At 27.6% G+C, this 23,752-nt stretch overlaps 1 protein-coding gene across 2 annotated transcripts in view; it reads right to left on the reverse strand.

Moving 5' to 3' along the window:
- The window catches only part of LOC100200309 (histone-lysine N-methyltransferase SETD2), a 67,899-nt gene extending 48,042 nt beyond the window's left edge, over positions 1-19,857 (reverse strand). The window contains exons 1-4 of one of the 2 annotated variants that reach the window (XM_065800095.1): positions 19,779-19,857; positions 3,404-3,434; positions 1,131-1,204; positions 751-812 (exon numbers count right to left, since the gene is read on the reverse strand). In XM_065800095.1, coding sequence (XP_065656167.1) covers positions 751-812; positions 1,131-1,204; positions 3,404-3,434; positions 19,779-19,801 — 190 coding nt within the window. In that variant the 5' untranslated portion in view covers positions 19,802-19,857. Of the gene's footprint in view, positions 1-750; positions 813-1,130; positions 1,205-3,403; positions 3,435-14,725; positions 15,567-19,778 lie in introns of those variants that run through there. The other variant, XM_065800094.1, reaches the window with a different exon arrangement.
- Positions 19,858-23,752: the final 3,895 nt, after the last annotated feature.

A 23,752-nucleotide genomic window follows, 5' to 3' on the forward strand; every position in this document is an offset into this window, starting at 1 on the left:
TGTCATTTCAAAATTTGTCATTTAGTTTTATATGTACATTTGAATGTTGTACATTTGCATATGTACAATGTGCAGGTATATTACACTTAGTTATTTGTATATGTACTGTTTAAGTACATTTAAAATAATAATACTACGTACATCAATATAAACTAATTAGTATAAAAACACAAAAATTGTTTTATTATAAAACAATTTATATTGAACTTGATATTATTATGTATTACAATATATTATTGAATTTATTTTTTTAATTTTTTTTAACAGTTAAAAACCATTCTTATGTTCATAACTTTTCTTATGAAAAAATATAATACATCTATAAATATCTACTTTGTTTTCAGAGTAATATTGTGAGAGTTATTATGCAAAATACTAATATAATTGTGCTCTAAGTTAAACACTTTAAATGAAGAGATTAATTAAATTGAATTTGTGCAAACATAAATATAGTAAATATTTGTAGATTTTTATCAGAATGTCGAAAAAAGTTTTTATTAATTTAGATTAAAAGTGCTTAAAGCCCATATTTAGATAAAAAAAGTGAAAAGCCCATGCGGGAATCCTGCATGGCCTCTGGGGCCACCACACCCCTGATTCCTTTAATGATCATGAGTTATCATTAGTTTATGTGGTTAATCAGTCCTCTAATCTTTGTTAGATTTTTTACTATTTTTTATCTGGATCAAAAACATAATAATTAAGAAAAACTACCTGGCTCAAACACATATAATAAAAAGGAAAAACTACCTGGCTCAAATACACATTCACAAATCATTCTTCTTACTTCTTTACTAGACCTCGATTTTTCTCTGAAATATTTAAAAAATCTTATAAAAATAGTTTTTATAACAGGTCGTGAACAAAAAAAGATATAATAATTATTCTAGAAACCAATTATAAAATTTAAAATTAGAAAAAGGAATTATTATCTTATTGTATTATTTGATTAGCTATTGAAAATTTATAAAAAATTATATATAAATGAAACAAATTGCAAATCTTTGTCTTACTAAATCCAGAAAGTAAATAATAATACTTTTCAGAGGTTTGTTTGTTAATACTACTTTGTCGCATTAATAAAAACATTTATTTACATTATTATAAAAAAACTTTTTAAATAAACATACTTATCAATAAGATAAATATTTGTTTCAGTTGAATCGAAAGTGAGTGGTGCTAAATCATCATCACCATTATCTTTCTATACAAAATAAGTATACATAATTATTAATAAGTTAATACTAGCGAATATAAACATATGCAGTATATACATATTCGTTCCATTAAAGATATTTGATTATATATAAGAGAAAGATGCCTTTGATGATATGGCACTTATGATGGCATATCACAATTTCCAACAATTTTTATTGCAAAAAGTATGGTAATTAATATTTAATTACAACATACAAAGGTTATGCTATTATTGCTTGATGATTTCAATTTCAACAGATGATAGCTTTTTATAGTCTTTACACTTTCATAAAAATATAGCTCACCTACTATTTATATAAAAAGTTTGACACATTTAAATTTTTAATTAAAAATAAAAAAGTAATACAAATAACAATACTAACCAAAATTAAAAGTCTTTTAACATATGGTAACTGAATAATAACTTGGTTACTTAAATAATAACTTGGTTATTCACACACTGGTGTTTTTGCAGTAACAGTTTAACAGAAATGTTCATACCAGAGTTTAGCATTTATACTTATATATTACTATATTACTTTTGTACTTTCTTATAAAAAATTTTATATTAAATTATTATATTACAAAATGATATGATGACAGAAATGTTAAAATTAATGCATAGAAGGAAGTTTCCACATGTTTCAAAGTAGAAAGTATGTTAAAAAAGTAATAATTGCTTTTAGTTAAACATAGAGCGCAAACTTATTGCTGCCATTTTTATTACTAACAACAACAAAAAAAGTAGTGCAAAAGAAAGTGGAAATCAAAACAGCGTTTCGTCATAGCGAAAAAATTCGCTTCACGCAAATATTTCTTCTTGTGGAAAACAGCCTTTATTTTATTTTGTAATATTAATATTATAACTTTTTTGTTGTATTAAATATTATTGTTGCTTAGTAATAACTATACTATTTTTTTTTTTTTTTAATTTATATGAATAATTACATCAAAGTATGTGCACATCAACAGACCCACGCCATCCATATGCTCAATGTTGTGCAGTACACAAGGTGGCTAAAACACAAAGAGGTGCCAAAACTCATGAAAAAGATTGATAATATGCTGCCTTAATTATAAAGACCAAAAAAATTTACGCTTTACAATAAAATATTTTTTTTTTAAATAAACTTAATGAAATAACATCATTTTTTTCATCAAACTATTTTTTAAAGTGAATAATACTTTACATGTTCTCTTAAATTATTATAGAATATGAAATGTTTCAAGATTCAATATTATAGAACAGGCAACAAGAAATGCTCATCTATTTACATGGAGTTCATGAAAAACAGCACTCAAAAAAAAGGAATATCAGTAATTTTAACATTTATCCTTCAGGTTTCATGGCATACACAAAGGTAACAAGAAATTTCAAGCCTGAGAAGTTTTAGTCCAAGAAATCATGCAAGATAAATGGCAAAAACTATTTAGACATGAAAATCTTCCATAAAAGACTCAGCTCAAAATGACCATCACAAATTTGCCTCTCTTTGCCAATTTTGTTTTTGTCAAACAATGGAATAAAGCACCACTTATAATCTGAGCCCATCTAAATGACATTAAATTTTTGTTAAATATAAATAATGGTACAAATTCTACAATGATCAGTATTGGCAGATGTCCCTCAGTGTATGAAGTTGACAAGTGAGTCTGAAAAGTTGGAGGACCTGGTTACAGAAAGAACAACAAAATTTTCATGGAAGGAAGCAAAAAAAAGATTTAAACATTTCTTAAGAAACCACCAATGGACATCTGATCCAGTCTTTAAGACATTTTATGAACTGATGCACACATAAGCAGTAAATGATGTAGCTGAAAAAGGAACAAATCACTTATGTTGTAGGTTATCTACTGCAGAATAATTTATCTAACCAATATCAAATTTTAAAACTAAAATTTTAATTGGATTATAATTTTTATTTATATTTTTTAATTACAACTTTATTTTAATTTTATAGTTTTGATTCAAGTTGTACATTTAATCTTAAGTTTTAAATCGATAATCAATATTCAACAATAATTATTTTATTTGAGATAACCTAAAAACTGTTGAACAGGTTGACCTCTAAAATATAAACATCAAACTGTCAAATCCATTGGCCTCTCAATATTAGTTGTTTTCATAAAAATTTTGCACTATTTTCAAACTACCCTTATATAATTTATATTTAAAAAACTGCATTTGAAAATAATTAAAGCATACCAGTTCATTAGAAACTCTATCAGATTCATTCCTGAAAAAAAAAAAAGTTAAATTTAATAACATTTTAGGACAATTAAGTAACAATAAAAAAAAGTGCAAAAAATAAAAGTAGTGCAAACTAAAATTAGTTGGAATGAAATTGTTATTTATACAAATTTATAATCTTAATATACTCTTTTGGCCAAACTATAAAAGCATATATGCTTTTATAGTCAATTAAATATCAAACAACTTTTAAAAGCTTGTATTATTGATCAATACTTATTAAATAATGACTTTGAAAGTTATATAACTGGAACAACCAACAATAGCATGATGCATGTAACATAAATATTGAATGTTTGGATTTAGTAACAAAAACTTTAGAATCACTAATCTTTGACTTTATGCAGTTAAACATTAAGTACAGTCATAATATAAGTTATCATTGGAGACAAATTGATTTAATTTTTTATAAGATCCGACACAACAAACCTGTCATAGTTATGTTGAACAATGTTCAACATAACTATGACAGGTTTGTTGAAACACTAAGTTTTATGAGTAAATATCTACCAACATAAAATTCCATTCTTTGTTAGTAAGCATCGTAAATCTTTTTTAGTTAAAAAAAGATTTTTAATACCCTTTTATAAACATAGAACACATTTCCATAACATTATCAAAGCCATTTTTGATAAAGCATTCTTTAGTGCAAGATTCAAGCAAACATTAAATATCTCTTTTCTAAAGAAACTTTAACAACTTGATCATTTCTATTAAATTAAAGGAAGCATTATTTGATGGATTTATGATATATATATATTTTTTTAACAAGGATTCCTTATTTGCAATATAAATTTTATAAACTGTAACAATACTATTTTTATGAACTGTACATAATTTTTTGATTTAAAAATTTTCTGATAAAAGTAAAAATAGATTGACAAGTTTTTTTAGTACTTTAAGGGATCCCTAAGTGACAAGACAAGACAAAAAAAACCTTGCAGAATTATAAGTCTATTAGACTCAGAAACAGAAACATGATGGCAAAATTAAAAAAAAGCTGAAAGTTTTTTTGTTTATATCTTGATAAGTATTTTGTTTTGGTAAGTTTATTTAACTCTAAATTTATTTTTTAAGGTTTATTTATAATACAAAAACAACTTGTCTCGGCACTTAAGGATCCTTTTAATGTATTGTTAAGGAAGATTAAATCATTAGATGTGTCTTCTGGACACAGCAATTTGATGTGATTTATAGCTAAATTTATTCTTTTTAAAGATAAAGGCCAATATACAGAAAACCTAAAAAAGCTTTGTGATGCATTATTAACAATTACTCCAACATCTATGGATGTCGAAAGAGTATTTTCAGTGTGACAATATCTGTACATAAGTAAGATTATTCCTTTCAGATAATTCACTATCAGCACTTGTATTTTTAAAATACTATTATAAAAAATAAAGTTTATATTAGAATTTATAGATAAAATTGTGCTTAATTAAAAAAAAAAATTATGTTTTTTGCATGTGTATTGATTGCCTCTAAAATGATACTTTTATTTAATTGATTGGTTTTACTTGTTGCTCACAAATATTGTTTTAAACTTTTATTGTTATTCTACTTTTGCTATTATTGTAACTGTTTAGTAATTAAATCGGAATATTATTCACTTCATATCATTTATATAAACAGACTTTAAAAATACTATAACAATTTAATAATTCATTCAGCATGTTGAGACAACTAAATTATGATGATTTTGTATGAAAGTATGAAAAGAATTTTAATTTTAATGAGTTAGTGAATTCAAAACAGTGTCTAGATTTTCAGTTTAACACAAATAAATTAATTACATCATGAGAAAGAGAATTAAATTCTACATAATTTTAATCAAAAATAAAAAACTTTATTCTTTTCTAAGGACACTTATGATATTGCAATTATCAACATATTTGTTTGAGCCACAATGTCAGTTGCACACTTTTAACAATCTATAACAAATCAATTTTTTATTTATTTTTTAACATCTTCGGTTCGACAAGCCTGCAAGCAACCACTAATTAGAGTTAGAAGTTACTGGAAGAGAAAAGATGAAGATTGTAGAGCAAGATAATGATTGATAGATGACTTAAAAGATTGCAAATTATATGAATCAGGAAAGCAAGATGAATGAAGCGAATTCCAAAGAAATGATGTTCGATGAAAAAAACTAGAGGAATAAGAGTTTTTGGAGCACTTAGGAACAGTCACAGAAAAAGGATGAGACTTAATTAAATGACGAGTAATACGAGAATGAATTTTAGTAGATGGCACAAGAGACGCTAGCTCTTTAGACCAGTGCCCATTATAGCATTTGAAGAAAAGTGAAAGAGAAGCAATATTACAATGATGTGATAATGGTTGGAGGTTGACTGGAATAGTAGCAAGTGACTGGGGCCCCGACTAAAAATGAGACTTTTTCAAATCTGGCCCCGGCTAAAGTATAAAATTTAGCAGGGGCTAGAAAAAAATTTATAATACTTTGTATATTACAATTTTATGCTTACATTAACTTGTTAATAAATACTGGCATATATTTAAATATTTTTAAACTCTATCTTAATTCCAACAAGATTGCAATCAACCACTATTAAGTTATGAGTTACTTTAAAATAAAAAATAAGTAAAAATACTAGGAAATGGTTAACTGAAGACTTGAAAAGTTGAAGATTATATATTTAAAAAAAAACATAAAAATGGCTAACAGTTATAAAGTTTTTTTGATGTGCAAGGAAAAAATTTGGATTAATAAAAGTTTTTATAGCATGAAGGGACAGATACAGTAAAAGGATGCAACTTGTTGAATAAGAAACAAGAAAGAATGAGTTTTGGTTTATCGTAATAGAGATGATAGCTTGTTTGAGCATTGACCATGATTGCATTTGTAGAAAGAAAAAAAAAGAAATGCAATCTTACAACATTGGAAGAGTGGCTCAAGCTTGGCAGATAAAGCAGATCTAACTTATTAATTTTTTTTTTTTTTTGTTAATTCACCTCCCCAAGGCTGAAAACGCCACTACAGATGAGGAGGCTACTTAATTGTGGTTATAACCCTCTCTGAAATATACAACTCTGAAACAGGAAGCTTGACAACCAAGGCCGCTGCACAAAGAAACAAGTTGAGCGTGGCACTACCAGGCCCCTGGTTGGGGTCAAACTCGGTACCTCACGCTTATGACGCAAGCGCTCTACATGACCACTATACCATGACCGCATTACATTTACAATGTGGTTTTAGATTTTGTCTGAGAGTAAGAGGGTTGTTATTTATCAATATAGGAATACCAACATTATTGCAATATTTTTTTGCAGTAAATAAATGAGTGTTGTTGTCTAACAAATATTACAGATTTCAAGTTCAGAATTTATATCCATATACCACAGCAATCCTTACGCTGTTACAGAAGAGAGATCAGATCAAAAATACAAGAGTATAAAGCTCAGGCTTGGTCGAGAAGCGGGAGCGATCGCTTTTGAATACTGACCACGGAAATAATATTTAGTTGCAAAAAACTGGCCAGGTTTTTTAGTCTTTTTGAGAACATTTAAGTTTATGTATGTTGGTAAACCAAAAAATTTTTGTTTTACCAACATACATGGAAACATACATAAACTTGAATGTTCTTAAAACATCTTGGTGCGGAAGAATAAAAAGAATATTCACAAACACAAAAAACCCGCCGAATTTACGAACAAACTAATTCTATTGGTTAAAAAATAGGTTGACTAAGCGAAATAAAGTTCTAGAATATTCTGTTGAAATGGTTTAAAAATTGTGTTATTCGAGATTTGTTAAGTTTTGAGATTTCTAGCATAAATTGTTTTAAGAATATCAAATGAACTATTAGTTTAATACTATGACTCATTCTCAGAGCCACATCTGTAAGAACGTAAACCTTTTAAACGATTATTATTTGTTTACAAAAATAAATGTTTTATAATATATATTTTTTAAATTGTCAAAATTTTAAAAAGTTAAATTTTAAAAGTTTATTATAAATTATAGATTTTATTAGTATATTCTTTTTTTTTTTTTTTAAAGTATGTATTTTTTATGTAAATGTAATTTTGTGTATCTGTTTTTTATTCTGATGTAATCTTTTAAAGCATATATATATATATATATATATATATATATATATATATATATATATATATATATATATATATATATATATATATATATATATATATATATATATATATATATATATATATATATATATAAATATATATATATATAAATATATATATATATAAAGTTATTTAAACTATATATATATATATATATATATATATATATATATATATATATATATATATATATATATATATATATATATATATATATATATATATATATATAAAGTTATTAGATATAAAGAAAAGTTTTTAAATATTGGTTTACTAACTCTAATTATTTTCTCTTCAGTTGCCATTCTTACAAACTCATTATTCTTTTTTCTGTTTTAAATACTAATTAAAATTAAAAAGCCCACTCACTTAACATTATCAGCAGTATTGTGAAGCAGTTCCGCTTCCTCTTCATTAAGTATTTTTAACCTTTTTAGTTGATCTAGTTAATTTAATTTCTACAGTAACTCAGTGATTTAATTATTTTATTTGTTCATCTTACTAAGAAGAATTTTTTCAAATATGTTAAAATTTTTAAACTACGCGAAGCGTAAATTAGTTATTAAAAAAATCAACATTTTTATTTATAAAATAATTTAGCTTATATAAAACTAAAACCAGTGTTAGTTTTATTAGAATGTTGTTAGACTTTTCGGGGCCAAGGGCTAATTTAAATTTGGAGGTCTTTTTATGTGCCACAACGTGAAAATGACTTAAAAAAAAGGTCTTCTTGACATTTGTGGGGCTTGGGTTTAAGTATTAAGGAGGGCTGGGGTTAGCCCCCTCTAACCCCAACCCTCTTTAATCCAGCACTGGAAATAAGATACGAGTATATAAATAAAAATTATATTACACTCTTTGATTAATAAAAGAAAATTTGTTTCCTTTATAAGCAAACTAAAGATGTTACTTTATATAAAAAATGTCACTTTTTATAAAAAAAATAATTTTATAAAAAAATTATAAAAGAGCGATGTTTTGAAAATATTAGTTCGAAAAGTAATTTATTTTGCTTTAAGTTTTTTCGCATTAAAAGATATTTTATTTTCCTAATTTAATTTTTTTTTTTAGTGATTGTCTCTCATCGGTTCAATTAATCATTTGTGATTTTTTTTTGTTTTTTGAAATGTTCTTAAAATGACTAAAAAATCTGGCCACTTTTTTGCAACTAAATATTATTTCCGTGGTCAGTAATTGAGAGCGATCACTCCCGGTTCCCGACCAAGCCTGAAGTTGAGCCGTTAACAAATAGAGCCACTTTAGTTGTTAAATTTTCATGAAGATTGATATTGTAGATAAGAAACAATACAGGAGCAAAGATTTAAGGGTACCACAAGATACCTTGTGGTACCTTTGAGTTACTCGAAATAAAGAAAAGTGTAGGCCTTCAAGAATAACTTTATTACTGCAGTTAGTAAGAAATAATTTAATAATCTCAAAACCTTTATATAAAGAAACTAATAACAGAGCGAAGACTAATTGTAGGATAGTTGGAGAGAGCAAAGTTTTAAAAAATTGGAACCACCTATTTAGCACTTTTTAAAAATTAAATGCTATTAAATATTATATAATTAATAAGATTAAATTTTAGACTTACTTTAGTTAATGACGTTGTTAAAGTCTAACCAAAAGTCTCTAGAACCTAACATCTGATACAAGATACATTATTAAGTAAACTGAGCTTAACATCAGACGGGATCTTTTTATATTGGCTTATTTATAAAAGCTTCCAAATATTTAGTTCAGAAGGAAAAAAAGCTGTAGAGCTTTATGCATACATATTAAGGACATGAACATGTTTGCTATTTATTTAGATGCTGGCATACAATATTATTTCATATTCATATATAAACTTTAGTATTTATATGGTTTAGTATTTGCCAAAATAGAAGATGATGATGATGATGATGATGATGATGATGATGATGATGATGATGATGATGATGATGATGATGACGATGATGACAATGGTGATGATGATGATGGTAATGATGATTATGATGATCATGTTGATCATAATGATGTTTATATATGCATATATATACAAAACAAAACATGAATTTTGAATTTAAAAAATATACTTAAGGATATATGAATGTTTATGCAGCCCTGGTCACAAACCCGGCCGTGGCAATATTTTATCAAACCCGGCCCCGGTCAAATATTAACCTCTGTCGTTCACTATGCAAGAGCAGGTCCAACTATGTTAACAACACATTTTTGCACCTTGTCTAAAAAAGAAAGGGCATCATTAGAAGATCCGCCCCAGATATGTGAACAGTATTCCATACAAGGCCGGATTTGAGATTTATAGAAATAGAGAATAAGAAAGTATCGAGCTCAATAAAGAGATGCAACCTTAGCAGATGCTAATTTTGCAATAGATTTGATATATGGTTTCCAAGAAAGATCCGAAGTAAGAGTTGATCCTAGAAGATGAAGGGTAGATGACTCATCTAGTACATTACCGTTCATAAATATAGGAAGATCTAAATTATTGCAGTAACGATTGGCTGAAAAAAATTGAGTTATCTGAATTAAAGTTCACCAGCCACTGTGAGCCCCATGCTATAGCAGAAGTGAGATCCTTTTCAAGCTCAAATGCCCCCTTCCAAGCAATCAGAGAGTGTTGGCTTCTTATCATGACAAGAATAAATGATAATATTATCAGCGAACAATGACACCTTATAAGTGAGAATATCTGGAAGATTGTTAATGTAAATTAAAAAGAGTATAGGGCCAAGGATAGAACCTTGAGAAACTCCTAAAGTTACAGGATATGAAGAAAAGTGCTGTCCATTGAGGACAACTTTTATACTACAATTAGAAAGGAAGGATTCAATAATTTTAAAGATCTTACCAGTACACCATAAAAAGAAAGCTTATGGAGAAGACCAGCATGCCAAACTTTATCAAAAGCTTTAGAAATGTCATAAGTGATGGCCTTAACCTCTTTACCGTTATCTAATGCACGATAAAACTTATCAGTTATTACTGTTAGCAAATCAGCTGTAGAACGAGTAGATCGAAATCCATATTGATGGTCAGAAAGTAAGTTATTAGATTCAAGATGAGAAATTAAGTTTTTGTTAATTAAAGATTCAAAAACCTTGCTTATGATATAAAGAAGACTAATGGGACGGTAGTTAGACGAATCAGATCGCACTCAAGAAATTTTGAAAATAGAGAGAGGGAATAAACGATTCCATGCCAGCCTGAATCCACAAAGTTATGTAAGAAGAACATTTGTCAGCAAGAAGACAAAAGATTTCTATCCAAGGGCCATCACGAAGAAAATCACAAAGAGTCTCAGTCAGCCTTAAGGTAGTTGTAAGAGGTACGATGATAGGGGGATTCATATGATAAAGAAAAATGAGATAATAGTTTTAGAGAGATCAAACTGTTATTAGAAGCACCTGAGGGTAAATATTGAGAAACTGAGCACTGACTAGGATCAGAAACAAGACATAAGTCGAGTAGAGAATTTAAATGATTCGGGTTGTCTAGAAAGCAAGTTGGAAAGTTGACTATTTGAGTTAGAGATTGAGAAAGGCAAAAGTTGAGGGCCTTAACGCCAGAAGAGTCACTGACACTAGAGCCAAACCATTCAGTCTGATGAGCATTAAAGTCACCGACAACAACAATATTAGCTGATGGATAAAGAGAGAGGGGTTGGTCAATATGATCAGAAAAAACATCAAAAAGAGTGCAGTCTTGAGATGAAGGAGAGCGATATAGAACAAAGAGAAAGGCGATAGAGTGAAGTGGTGCTAAACGAAAGCACATAAAAAAATAGTCTGTGGATTCAAACCTAGTTTACCGATAAATGGGTGAATTCTTATGAATGTAAATGCCTAGGCCAAGTATGTGACTATTGGAGTCTTTACAAATTAAAGGAGGATAAATATCAACACTAAGATCATAAGATGAGACAGCCAAACTCAAATTAGCCTCACAAAGAGCAAGTAGGTCTGGAGAACTTTTTTTGTATTTTATAGTTTTTGGTACTTTATGCGCAACATGGCACTGTTAATACTTTGATATTTTTCAGCTGTTGATAGAATCAGCCTCTCTGAGAGCTACCACAGAGTTCGGGAAACCTGACTACCAGCCAACCTCAGAACTATAAAACTGAGTTTTAGAGCTGTACCCTCATTAGGAGATAATAGAATGAGTTGCCTAGTCATAAAAACAGAGACACAAGCAAAACCCATGCATTGAGTCAAGAAGATCCAGCATTCAACATCCTAAACTTGAAACAATGTATTATAAATACATCTGCCCCAGTCTAATAGATGAAGAAGGGATGCAAGGCTGGCCAACAGATAGAATCTGTTTATTCCTTAAGTCTTTGCCTAGGAGGCCTGCTTCAAGACAGTAGCAGGATGCATTTAACATCTGCCCAAGATGAGCGATTTTATCAAGGCACCATCTCTAGCCTTTACTTAACCAAGAGCCTCAAGGCAGGGGGTGTTTAAAGTCGGAGTTGGCTTCTCCTAGTCTTTGCCTAGAAAAGCGTATCCTTTAAGGCAGCAGGACATGAAGCAGATTGTACTGGGTTAGATGTTACCAGTACCAGGATAAATTGACTTGACATTGGTCAATTATTTACATAGGTCAATTACTTACATAGATTAGGTTAATTACTTACATTGGTCAATTGCTTACAACTGGTCAATTGCTTACAGTTGGTCAATTACTTACAATTGGTCAATTACTTACAATTGGTCAATTACTAACATAGGTCAATATACATTGGCCAATTACTTACATAGGTCAATTACTTACAATTATTTACATTACACTTACATAGATAGGTCAATTACTTACATTGGTCAATTACTTACATAGATTAAAACAGTAAAACATGTTTAAAAGCAAATTTTTCAGTAAAACAATGATTTAAACTTATTTCTCTTTGTAAAACATTTTAGTTTAGTTTTTCTTACATAGTTTAGTCTTACGTAATAGTTTAGTTTTTCTTACATAAAAACTAATTGTGTATTCAAGAGCTTGGACTTTTTAACTTTTCAAAAAATGTATCTAAAAAATTCTTTAAAACCAAAAGGATGACATGTATAATTAATCTATGTACAGATACATGTAAAGGTGCCACATTTTACATTTATTTATAATGGTTTTATGCATTTATTGAGGTTTAACTTTTATTTTTAATCTCTTATTTTAAATAAATAACTTTTTAAATAATTTAATCTTATAAGAAAAAGGATAATTATTATAACTATAAATTTAAAAAACAACAAAATAATTGAGATCTAGCACCAACAAATTTTACAAGTTTGTCTAATAGAAGTTTTACTTATTAAATTCACATCAATGATTATTTAAAATTTTATTATGAACAAGTCTTGTGGGTTGAAATGTCAACTGCATTTCTCAATCAGACAATCTGAGATTTTAGTCGACTATATTTGATGTCAAACAGAAAATCCAAAAATGTTACAAGTACTATGATTGCATAAATATGTACAATTAATGCTGTTAAAGTGCTATAAAACTTTAATTTTTTGTTACTGAAAATAATTTATTTATCACATTAATAAAGTCTGATCATTAAATTGCCTGGAAGAAAACCCAAGAATGGCATAAGTTCTATAAATGCATAGTTAAATACCATGAATGCCCTGAAAAAAGTGTTATAAATAGAACTTACTTTAATTATTTTATTGCCTGAAATAATTTATTTATCTCATTACTTTGAAGCTCCTTAAAAATGCTAGTAACCATTAAAACTTCTTTATAACTCTAGATTTAATGAGAAAGCTAACTTAAATTTCAGAAAAAAATCCACAAATAAATGCAGAGAAATTTTATTTTTTCGGAAAGCTTTAAAAACCTATTCCAATTAAATGTTAATTAACATTTACCTAAGTTATATCAGCTATCATAATAAACTCTTCATTCTCCCATAAAACTCAAACTTATGTTCAAATTAAATGTTTTAACTTAATTAAACTTAAATTAAAAAAAAATAAAGTTACAATTTAAAATAAATTTAAAATAATCTTATTTCATTACTCTGAATAACTACTTGTAGTTATAAAAGACAACACAAATTTACTTTTAATTCTATTTAATGTTATTTTAAATGATTTTATTTAAAAAAAGAAAATTTTAATTCTCAAAAATATTTATACACTTTTTAAAAATAAAATAATGCTTCATTGGGCAAGAGTTGGCATCAAACTAAAGACCTTTCAGTCCTAAAGTTAGTACTCTAATCATTGCTTCTAGAAAGTTAAAAGTATTACTACTGAAATACATTTTTAACTATTATGTAAAGAATAAGTGTATCATTTAAATAATTTTAGTTTTATTTAACTCTTAACTATAATTTACATGAATATTTTCAAATTTTTGCTGAATATTTTCAAATTTTTGCAAAGTTTTCACTGTATTTACCCCTATAACAAAGTCAGTTGAGAAAGCGAACTTGAGGGTAAACCATATTCATATATATATATATATATATATATATATATATATATATATATATATATATATATATATATATATATATATATATATATATATATATATATATATATATATATATATATATATATGTATATATATATATATAGTTTGTTGTCTTTGGGGAGAGCGGAAGGGAAAAAGTGATTCTTATGCCAACACATACGTCACTTTTAATTACTTTTGACTTTCGTCCAACATTTGCGTGTTGTCAGAAAGTAAAAACCATTAATTTAATAACAAATTAATCGTTTTTTAAAAAAGCCGCAAAAACGCAAATTTAATTGACCATAATGTTTTTTAAAACATTATGAATGTTTTTAACAATATAAACAATGTTTTTATTTTTATTTTTTTTATTAAAATGTTTTTATTTTTATTTTTTTTAATAAAATGTTTTTTTTGTCAACAAAATATGGAAGAAAACTTTCAGACAACATATAAGTGTATATATCTATATATAAATATATATATATATATATATATATATATATATATATATATATATATATATCTATCTATATATATATATATATATATATATATATATATATATATATATATATATATATCTATCTATCTATCTATCTATCTATTTAATTTGGGTCTTTTTTTTATTAAAATAAAAGTAGAATTAAAAAATTTACATCAATATAGACAGCAACTAACCTTTTGAGAAATTCTTCAGAATCATTGTCATTATCTTCATTAGAGTTATTAAACTGAGCAAAAATATCTGGATTTGAAAATACATTTACTTCCTCAAAATTTTCTGAAGTTTTTTGAGTCTGGACTTTTTGCGAGTTCTTATTTTCTATGTCTTGAACATTTTTTTTTTCACAAGATATATTACATTGAATACTCTCTGTAGAAACATTATCTTTAAATGAATCTAGCAACTCATTATTTAAGTGTTTATTATTAGAAGTAGTAGTTAAAAAATTAGAATAATTAAGTTTTTCAATTTTTATATTAAAATCTTTCTTGGTAGATATAATGTCATTGCCTTTATATAACAAATGTGCGTCAGATTTTTTTGTTTTTACGGTATTTGCCTCATTCTCTGTTACAACATCATTAACCTTATTTAATACAGTATTTTCACCTTTATTTTCTACTTCATTATAATTAACATCTGCTGTTACAGTATCACAAATCTTTTTTGCTGTTAAAGTATCATCAACATTATTTGGTGTTACAGTATCATGAATTTTATTTGATAAACATTGTTTTTCTAACTTTTGACTATTAGCCAATAATAAAGCTTCAGAATCAAACTCAGTGTCTATACTAATTTCTTGATTTGCTTTAACTTTGATCCCAGCATGTAAAAAAATATCACTGTCGTCTAAACATTCACCTTCATTAAAACCAACTTTCTGGAGATTAGGATTAAATGAAACTTTTTCAGATTGTTCTTTGAGTTGAGCTTCCATTGTCTTACATGCTGCACAACATCATCACAGTAGATATATTTTAAGATTTGAAACTTAAAACAAATTATTTATTAAAAAAGTATTGTAAACAAATTTATGCGACAACTTTTTAACAAATTGCCTAAAAATCATATCAACACAAATGCTTTTGGACAACCTGCATTTTTAAAAACAAATTTAATTATAAAAAACAGTAAATAGTACTCTAAAAAATAATTTTACATATCAATAATCTATAATGTTTTTGAAAACTTAGTAGGGCATCTTAAAGCTATTAAAACCATATCAACTAAAAAACTAAAAGTAGGCCACATTACTTTACAACACAGGGTGTTTACATTTACAGTTTACATTCAAAGAGTGTGATTTAAATAACGCACCTTTTTATGGTCTTAATAGTTCTGAGCCACCCTAATTAGATTTAAAATATAATTTAGGAATTTTTCAGAGTAACATTAAATAAATGAGATGTTTAGGTTGGAAGTTTTAAGCTTTCTATTAAGGATGCAGAGTCTCAAAAGGACTCCGGCTTTAAACCTCTATTTTTTCTTGGTCTCTAGGGTCCAGTTGATCTAAAAATGTTGAGTGACTTATGATTTGCAATAAGAAAAAAATTCATGAGATTTAATGATTTGGAACCGATTGTTTTTTAGCCCAGAGTTTTGGAGTCAATGCCGCCATCATACATAACAACTCTGGATTTAAAAATTGATTGTTCCTCAAACTTAAGTCTTAATTTTTTTTTCTAAATGTTTTCCATATGCTCCTTTACATTATTAGAGCTATGGATACCAAAAACCAGGAAGAAATAAACTTTTTTGTAAATTTTAAATGTGGGTTTCTTTTTGGAGCTCCGCATCCCTGGTTTTTCTTCTATACCTTAACTCTGTACACTGTATAAGGCACTAAATTACATCTCTATTCTCTATTTTTATTAATGATTAGAGAATTTTATGCTGATTAAGGTTCACATAAAAAATTGACCTGAAAATAAAAGCAAATGTAAATTCAAACGCATTAGCTACATGAAACTGTGGTGTGAGAAGGCTGACACAGTGTACTTGCATTATATAAACACCAATAATTGCACTGATCAAATTTAAACAAACAGGGAACAACGCAGGATTAAATAAAAAACAGGTGGCACATATATATTTGTAATCAACTTTAATGCACATGCGTAACACAAATGTATCATAAGTCACAATTCTAGCACAAATATATCAAAGGTATAATGTTACAAACATATAAAGCTTTGAAGTATTATCTCCATTATTAAAATTACCAGTTCCAACTGTGTTCTTAAGAGTGTTGGCAATTAAGAGTGCTCAGTGGTTGCATTGTTGCTATCGCCACCTTCCGCATAAGGAGCCGTATTGACATCACCATTTCTAATCTGTGGTTGCTTTCTTCCCAGCTGTTAATTGATAATAAGTTTGTTTTGACATGGTTGTGTTAAGTTTGACTTTTTTTCAGATATAACGGGTGCTTAAACAAGACATTGCACAGGTCTAATACTTTCAGACTTAGTACACAGTTCTTGATATCGATAAAGAAAAATGAATTCTTCTTTTTGGCTTTTGAGCAGTTCTTTCTAACACATAGTTTTCATTAAAGTTGGCAAAATACTCAAGTATCTCATCAATACTTAGCATTTCCTGATTCACAAAGTGTGGCTTAGCGTGAACAGTATTCTCCATTTAATCTTTATTGCACTCTGCACAAATTTTCTTTTTTTTTTTATTGGTTTCACTACTTACTGGATGATGCAACTAAAATAATTTTGTGTGTTTTTATAAAATCCTTACACCTATATATTGGTTTCAGTAAATATATTGTAACTTCTTGGATAATGCAATAAAAGCCATAAAATTTTATAATATAGACACACAAAGAATATTTTTTACTATTTAGTTTTACATATTTGAAAACCCTTAAATCTTTAACCAAGAAAGAGGTAAACAAGATTATGCAATTTGCAAAAAAAAAGGATTTTTGAAAATAAAAATTTTAATAAAATAAAGTCTGGTTTTAGGTTTTTGGGCCAGGATAGTATTTAGGTTTTTGGGCCGGGCAGGGTTTTTGGTATAAAATGATTTTTATTCTGATCAAACATCAATTTTAGTAGAACAATCTGTTTTGTATTTTTATTTTATTGAAGAAAAATTATATCAAAATTTACACTAAAGTTTTTTAGAAAGAGTAATACTAACAAATTCTGTGATTATTGGTCATCCAGCAACATGCATGTTGTACATACATGATGTACATACATGGACTGACTTAAATAGGTAAAATATGCAGTGAGTGTACATAAATTGTTAAAATGTTTTGAAATTTTGAACATTTCAAAAATGTGCTGAAAAAACTTATCTAGGCGTAACTAAAAAAAAAAGAGAAAATAAGAAGAATCAAGACTAAAACTAAAACACAAATACTAAAACTAAAATTTTCTCGTGCAGATTATATATATATTAGCTTTCATATTTTTCAAAAAAACAACTCTCTTGTGAACTAACGCCTAAATAATAATCGATACAATAAATCGATGGAAAAAGGTGTTGTCTGATGCTAAGCTCCATTATTCCCAGTTCACAAAATCTGGTATCCTATCTCAGAAATAAGAATCTAGAGACTTTGGGAAAACCTTCAACAGCATTTTAAACAAAGGTAGGTCTAACATTCCATCTCTCATTCATAAGACTGATCTTATATCTCAGGCCTTGTTTTAAATCATTACACGTAAGGCGATTTACGCACGCCTTAAGCGATTTTATGTAAGCAGTAAGCAATTTCAGTTAAGCGACTTTTTATCATTTTTTAACTTTTAAATTATTCTATAAGCAATAAGATAAAAGAAGTAATTAATTTTAAAAAAATTCACATTAACTTTTGGATGATGTTTATGTAAAAATATTTGTTACAAAAGTTTGAACGACAATTATTTTTTATATAAGCACTATTTACTAATTAAAAGCACTATTTACTAATTAAAAAAAACTCAAATAAAATTAAAAGTTTATTTTTATTTTGTTTTTATTTTATTGTAATGATTAATTTTTTAAGCTTGAAGCAAAGATCATAAAAACATAATTTAATTCTGATAAAAAATATATGATTTAATTTAAAACTTATTTAATAAAAATATATAACTTTATTCTGACAAAAAAAAAATGTAACTTAATTTAGATTTTCAAAATATATAATTTAATTTTGATTTAAAAAATATATTTAAGTTTATTAAAGTTAAGTTAATGCTTGGGTTATGTGTATATATCGCTACTTATTATATACTTATTTCACTGGTCTTTTTGTTCTACATTACAGTGCATAACATGCTTCTAATTCTAGTCAAGACCTCATTAAAACATTTAGAAACAAAAGTAGACAGAGAAGTAAACTTGATGGTTGTAGCCTAACATTGTTTAAAATTTAAAACAACTGATAAAAAATCTTAGATAAAAACCATAAAACAGAAGTCTTTCTTTAACTTAAAAACGTACAATTATAAAAATGTTTTATATTTAAAGTACATAGTAAACATCCAGGGTTGATATTTGACCGGGGCATGGTTTGATAAAATATAGTCGGGACCAGAGCTGGGCCGGGTTTGTGACCAGGGCTGCATAAACATTTCTACATCCTAAAGTACATTTTTTTTTTTTTTAAATTTATGTTTGATTTTGTATATATATGCATTAAGAAACATTATTTTGATCAACATGCTTATCATGATCATGATCATCATAATCATCAAAATCATTATTATCATCATCATCATCATCATCATCATCATCATCATCATCATCATCATCAACATTATCATCATTGCCATCATCATTATCATCATTAATGTCATCATCATCATCATCATCATTATCATCATCATCATCATTATCATCATCATCATCATCATCATCATCATCATCATTATAATCATCATCATAATCAGCAGCAGCAGCACCAGCAGGCTTTAGCCTTCCTCTTTTATGCTGTTTCTCTAATCATGGTCAATACTCAAAGGAGCTATCATCTCTATTACAATAAACCAAAACTCCTTCTTTTTTGGCTTCTTATTCAACAAGTTGCATGCTTTTACTGTATCTGTCCCTATTTATAAAATACTGGCATAAATATATGCCAGAATTTAATAAATTGTAAATGTAAGAATAAAATTATAATATATAAAGAATTATAAATTTATTTCTAACTGAATTTGCAAAAAGTCTCATTTTTAGCCAGAGTCACTTACTAAAAGTACATGAAAAAAAATTAAAAAACCCCACCAAAACCTTGTAAATATACACATGATTGCAAATGGTTAAGATCAACTCTTCCCATCATTTTTACCAAAAAATAAAACATAATCTAAAAGATAGATCAAGATGCAAAAATAACTGTCATGGTATTTTTGAAACTTTGTTAAGTGACGCTGCTCCTATTATAAATGCAAAAACCTGAATTTTTTGCATTTTTAGACAGCTGGGACCAAATTTTCAACTGCACTGGTGGGGAGTTTTTTTTGATTTGGAAAAAGTATTATTATTTTAAGTTAATATAAGCAGAAGTTTATCCTTTGTCGCTTTTAAAAAAAAAAAAAAATGTGCTTTTTAGTCATACCCCTAATACCCTAATATATATATATATATATATATACATATATATATATATATATATATATATATATATATATATATATATATATATATATATAAACCATTTAATTTAATTTATAAAAAATTTAATTTTAAAGACAATAAAAACCGGGCCATATAATTAAAAAACATTTTCTAAACAACCGATTTCTATATGTTAAATTTGGTGTAAAATGTTTTTAAAAAATGGCGAATATTAGCATTTTTAGTGCAATTTTTTAAACTTTAACATCGAATTAGACCACTTTCTGTTGATTTTCAGAACTATACTTTTATATGATTCTTAATCAGCATAAAATTCTCTATCATAACAATCTCTGTGATTCATAAAAAAACATGATCAAAACATGGATTTACGACGTAAAATTATATTATTTTTATTTACAAAAATAAACATGAAATATAATAAAATATGTGTTGAACTTTTTTTTAATTAAATACAAAATTTCATTTCATTAGGTTTACAAATAGTGGAGCATCCTGGTTTAAGATATTTTTACTTTTTGCTAAATTAGAAAAACTAATTTTTTAGAACACCTTTTCAGTGACGAATTACGCATATTCTCATATTCCTGTTTAATAAAATGTTAAAATTTTTAAAAATTACTTTTTACTTTAGTTAAACTCCATCTCAAATATTTTTAAAATGAAATAAACTGATTTTACACCACTAATCTGCAACATTACCTAAATATGTATGCATATATATACATATATATATATATATATATATATATATATATATATATATATATATATATATATATATATATACTATATATATATATATATATATATATATATATATATATATATATATATATATATATATATATATATATATATATATATATATATTTTAAACATCTTTGCTTCCAACAAGGCTGCAAGCAGCCACTAATTAAAGTTGGAAGTTACTGAAAGAGAAAAGATGAAGATTGTAGAGCAAGATAACGATTGACAGACGACTTAAAAGATTGCAAATTATATGAGTCAGGAAAGCAAGATGAAGGAAGCAAATTCCAAAGAGATGATGTTTGAGGAAAAAAACTAGACAAATAAGCATTTTTGAAGCACTTAGGAACACTCACAGAAAAAGGATGACACTTAATTGAATGAGGAGTAACACGAGAATGAATTATAGTAGATGGCACAAGAGACGCTAGCTCTTTAGAGCAGTGCCCATTATAGTATTTGTAGAAAAAAGAAAGAGAAGCAACATTACGACGATGTGATAATGGTTAGAGGTTGGCTGCAAGAGCAGGTCCAACTATGTTTACAACACGTTTTTGCACCTTGTATAAAAAGAGAAAGGGCATCATTAGAAGATCCGCTCCAGATATGGCAACAATATTCCATACAAGGCCGGATTTGAGATTTATAGAGATAGAGAATAGAATCCGAAGTAAGAAAGTGACGAGCTTGATAAAGAGATGCAACCTTAGCAGATGCTAATTTTGCAACTGATTTGATATATGGTTTCCAAGAAAGATAAGAAGAGTTAATCCTAGAAGATGAAGAGTAGGTGATTCATCGAGTACATCACTGTTCATAAATATAGGAAGATCTAAATTATTGCGATAACAATTGGCTGAAAAAAATTGAGTTTTATCTGAATTAAAGTTCACCAGCCACTGAGAGCCCCATGCTGTAGCAGAAGTAAGATCCTTTTCAAGCTCAAATGCCCCCTCCAAGCAATCAGAGGGTGTTGGTTTCTTATCACGACAAGAATAAATGGTAGTGTCATCAGCAAACAATGCCACCTTAGATGAGAGAATATCTGGAAGATCGTTAATGTAAATTAAAAAGAGTATAGGGCCAAGGATAGAACCTTGAGGAACCCCTGAAGTTACAGAATAAGAAGAAGAGTGTTGTCCATCGAGGACAACTTTTATGCTACGATTGGAAAGGAAGGATTCAATGATCTTAAAGATGTTGCCAGATACACCATAAGAAGAAAGCTTATGGAGAAGACCAGCATGCCAAACTTTATCAAACGCTTTTGAAATGTCAAGAGCAATGGCCTTAACCTCTCCACCTTTATCTAATGCACGATAAAATCTGTCAGTTATTACTGTTAACAAATCAGCTGTAGAACGAGTAGATCGAAATCCATATTGATGGTCAGAAAGTAAGTGATTAGATTCAAGATGAGAAATTAAGTGTTTGTTAATTAAAGATTCAAAAACCTTGCTTATGATAGGAAGAAGACTAATGGGACGGTAGTTAGACGAATCAGATCGCTCTCCAGAATTTTTGAAGATAGGGATAACAGATGCCGCTTTCCAGCAGGCTGGAAAGCAAGACTCTAATAAGCACTTGTTGAATAGTTTTGAGAGTATAGACGACAGCTCCGGAGAACACTTCTGCAAGACAATAACAGGTATGTTGTCCGGGCCACAAGCTGTATAAGAGTATAGGCAGGAAATCACTTTAGATACAGATGCTGGAGTGATATGAATGTCAAGCAATAGATCAACCTGTTTGTTGGCAAATTCAGCTTTGTCTTTAGGTGAGGTGACAAAGTCTGAACCATTCAAGAAGTGGAATTATAGATTTGCCCTTATTATTGATATTATTAAAGATTCTCCAGAAGTCACGAGAGCCTAATTTTTGAGATAAGATACGAGATTTCATAACCTGAGAATAGCGGGTTTTGGCGTTAGACAAAACCTTTTTACAATTGTTTCTAGCAGTAATAAACAGACGCCTGTTTTCTGGAGAATTGTTTTGCTGATAAATATGGAAGTAACGGTTTTGATTGGCAATCGCAGCAGCACAGTGTGAAGAAAACCATGGAGGAGAGTGAGGCTTGACCTGGAATCGTCGAGAGGGAATAAAAGATTTCAATATATAGGGAATAAAAGATTCTAATATAAGGGAATAAAAGATTCCAATATAATATATATATCACTCTTCTCCGTTTCGCCAGCATGTTTCGCGCTCACTGATGTTTATTTGTTTTTTATGAAATATGGCCTTTTTTTTTTACAAGTTTTTTAAAAATTATTTTATCTAGTGTTTATTCAAAGCATTCTTTTCTCTATTTTTATTTTAATTTAAATAGCAGAAAAAAATGATTTTTTTTCAAATTTGCGCAGGCTAACTTAAAAATGATAATACTGCCAGCACTTTTTTGTGTGCTGGCATAATATTTCAAATTGAGAAGACTACATATATATATTGACAGACTTAAATAGGTATAGACGCAGTAGCGTGTACATGCATCGACTTACTTATATAGGGATAGACGTAATAGAGTGTATATACATCTGCTGAGGGTTTGGGTTTGGGCAGGTATTTTTTAAAACAAAAGCAAAGTATATTATTATTTATTTAAATTGGGTTAATTAATTAGTTTCATTTTTTATTTAAAAATTTAAAAAGTTAAATTAAACAAAAATTTTAAGTGAAATCCTCAAAATAATTAATAATAACTTATGTTTAAATATGCGCCTACAACTTAGAAAAAATTAGTTGCACATGCGTACAAATAATACCTACCATATATATTATATATATAAAAAACACATTAACAATAATTTTCATTTACTCGACTATATTATTTATTTACTAGTTAAGAAGGAAATATTGTAATAGCAGAG

Source organism: Hydra vulgaris, chromosome 06, assembly GCF_038396675.1.
Source record: "Hydra vulgaris chromosome 06, alternate assembly HydraT2T_AEP".
Classification (NCBI taxonomy): domain Eukaryota; kingdom Metazoa; phylum Cnidaria; class Hydrozoa; order Anthoathecata; family Hydridae; genus Hydra; species Hydra vulgaris.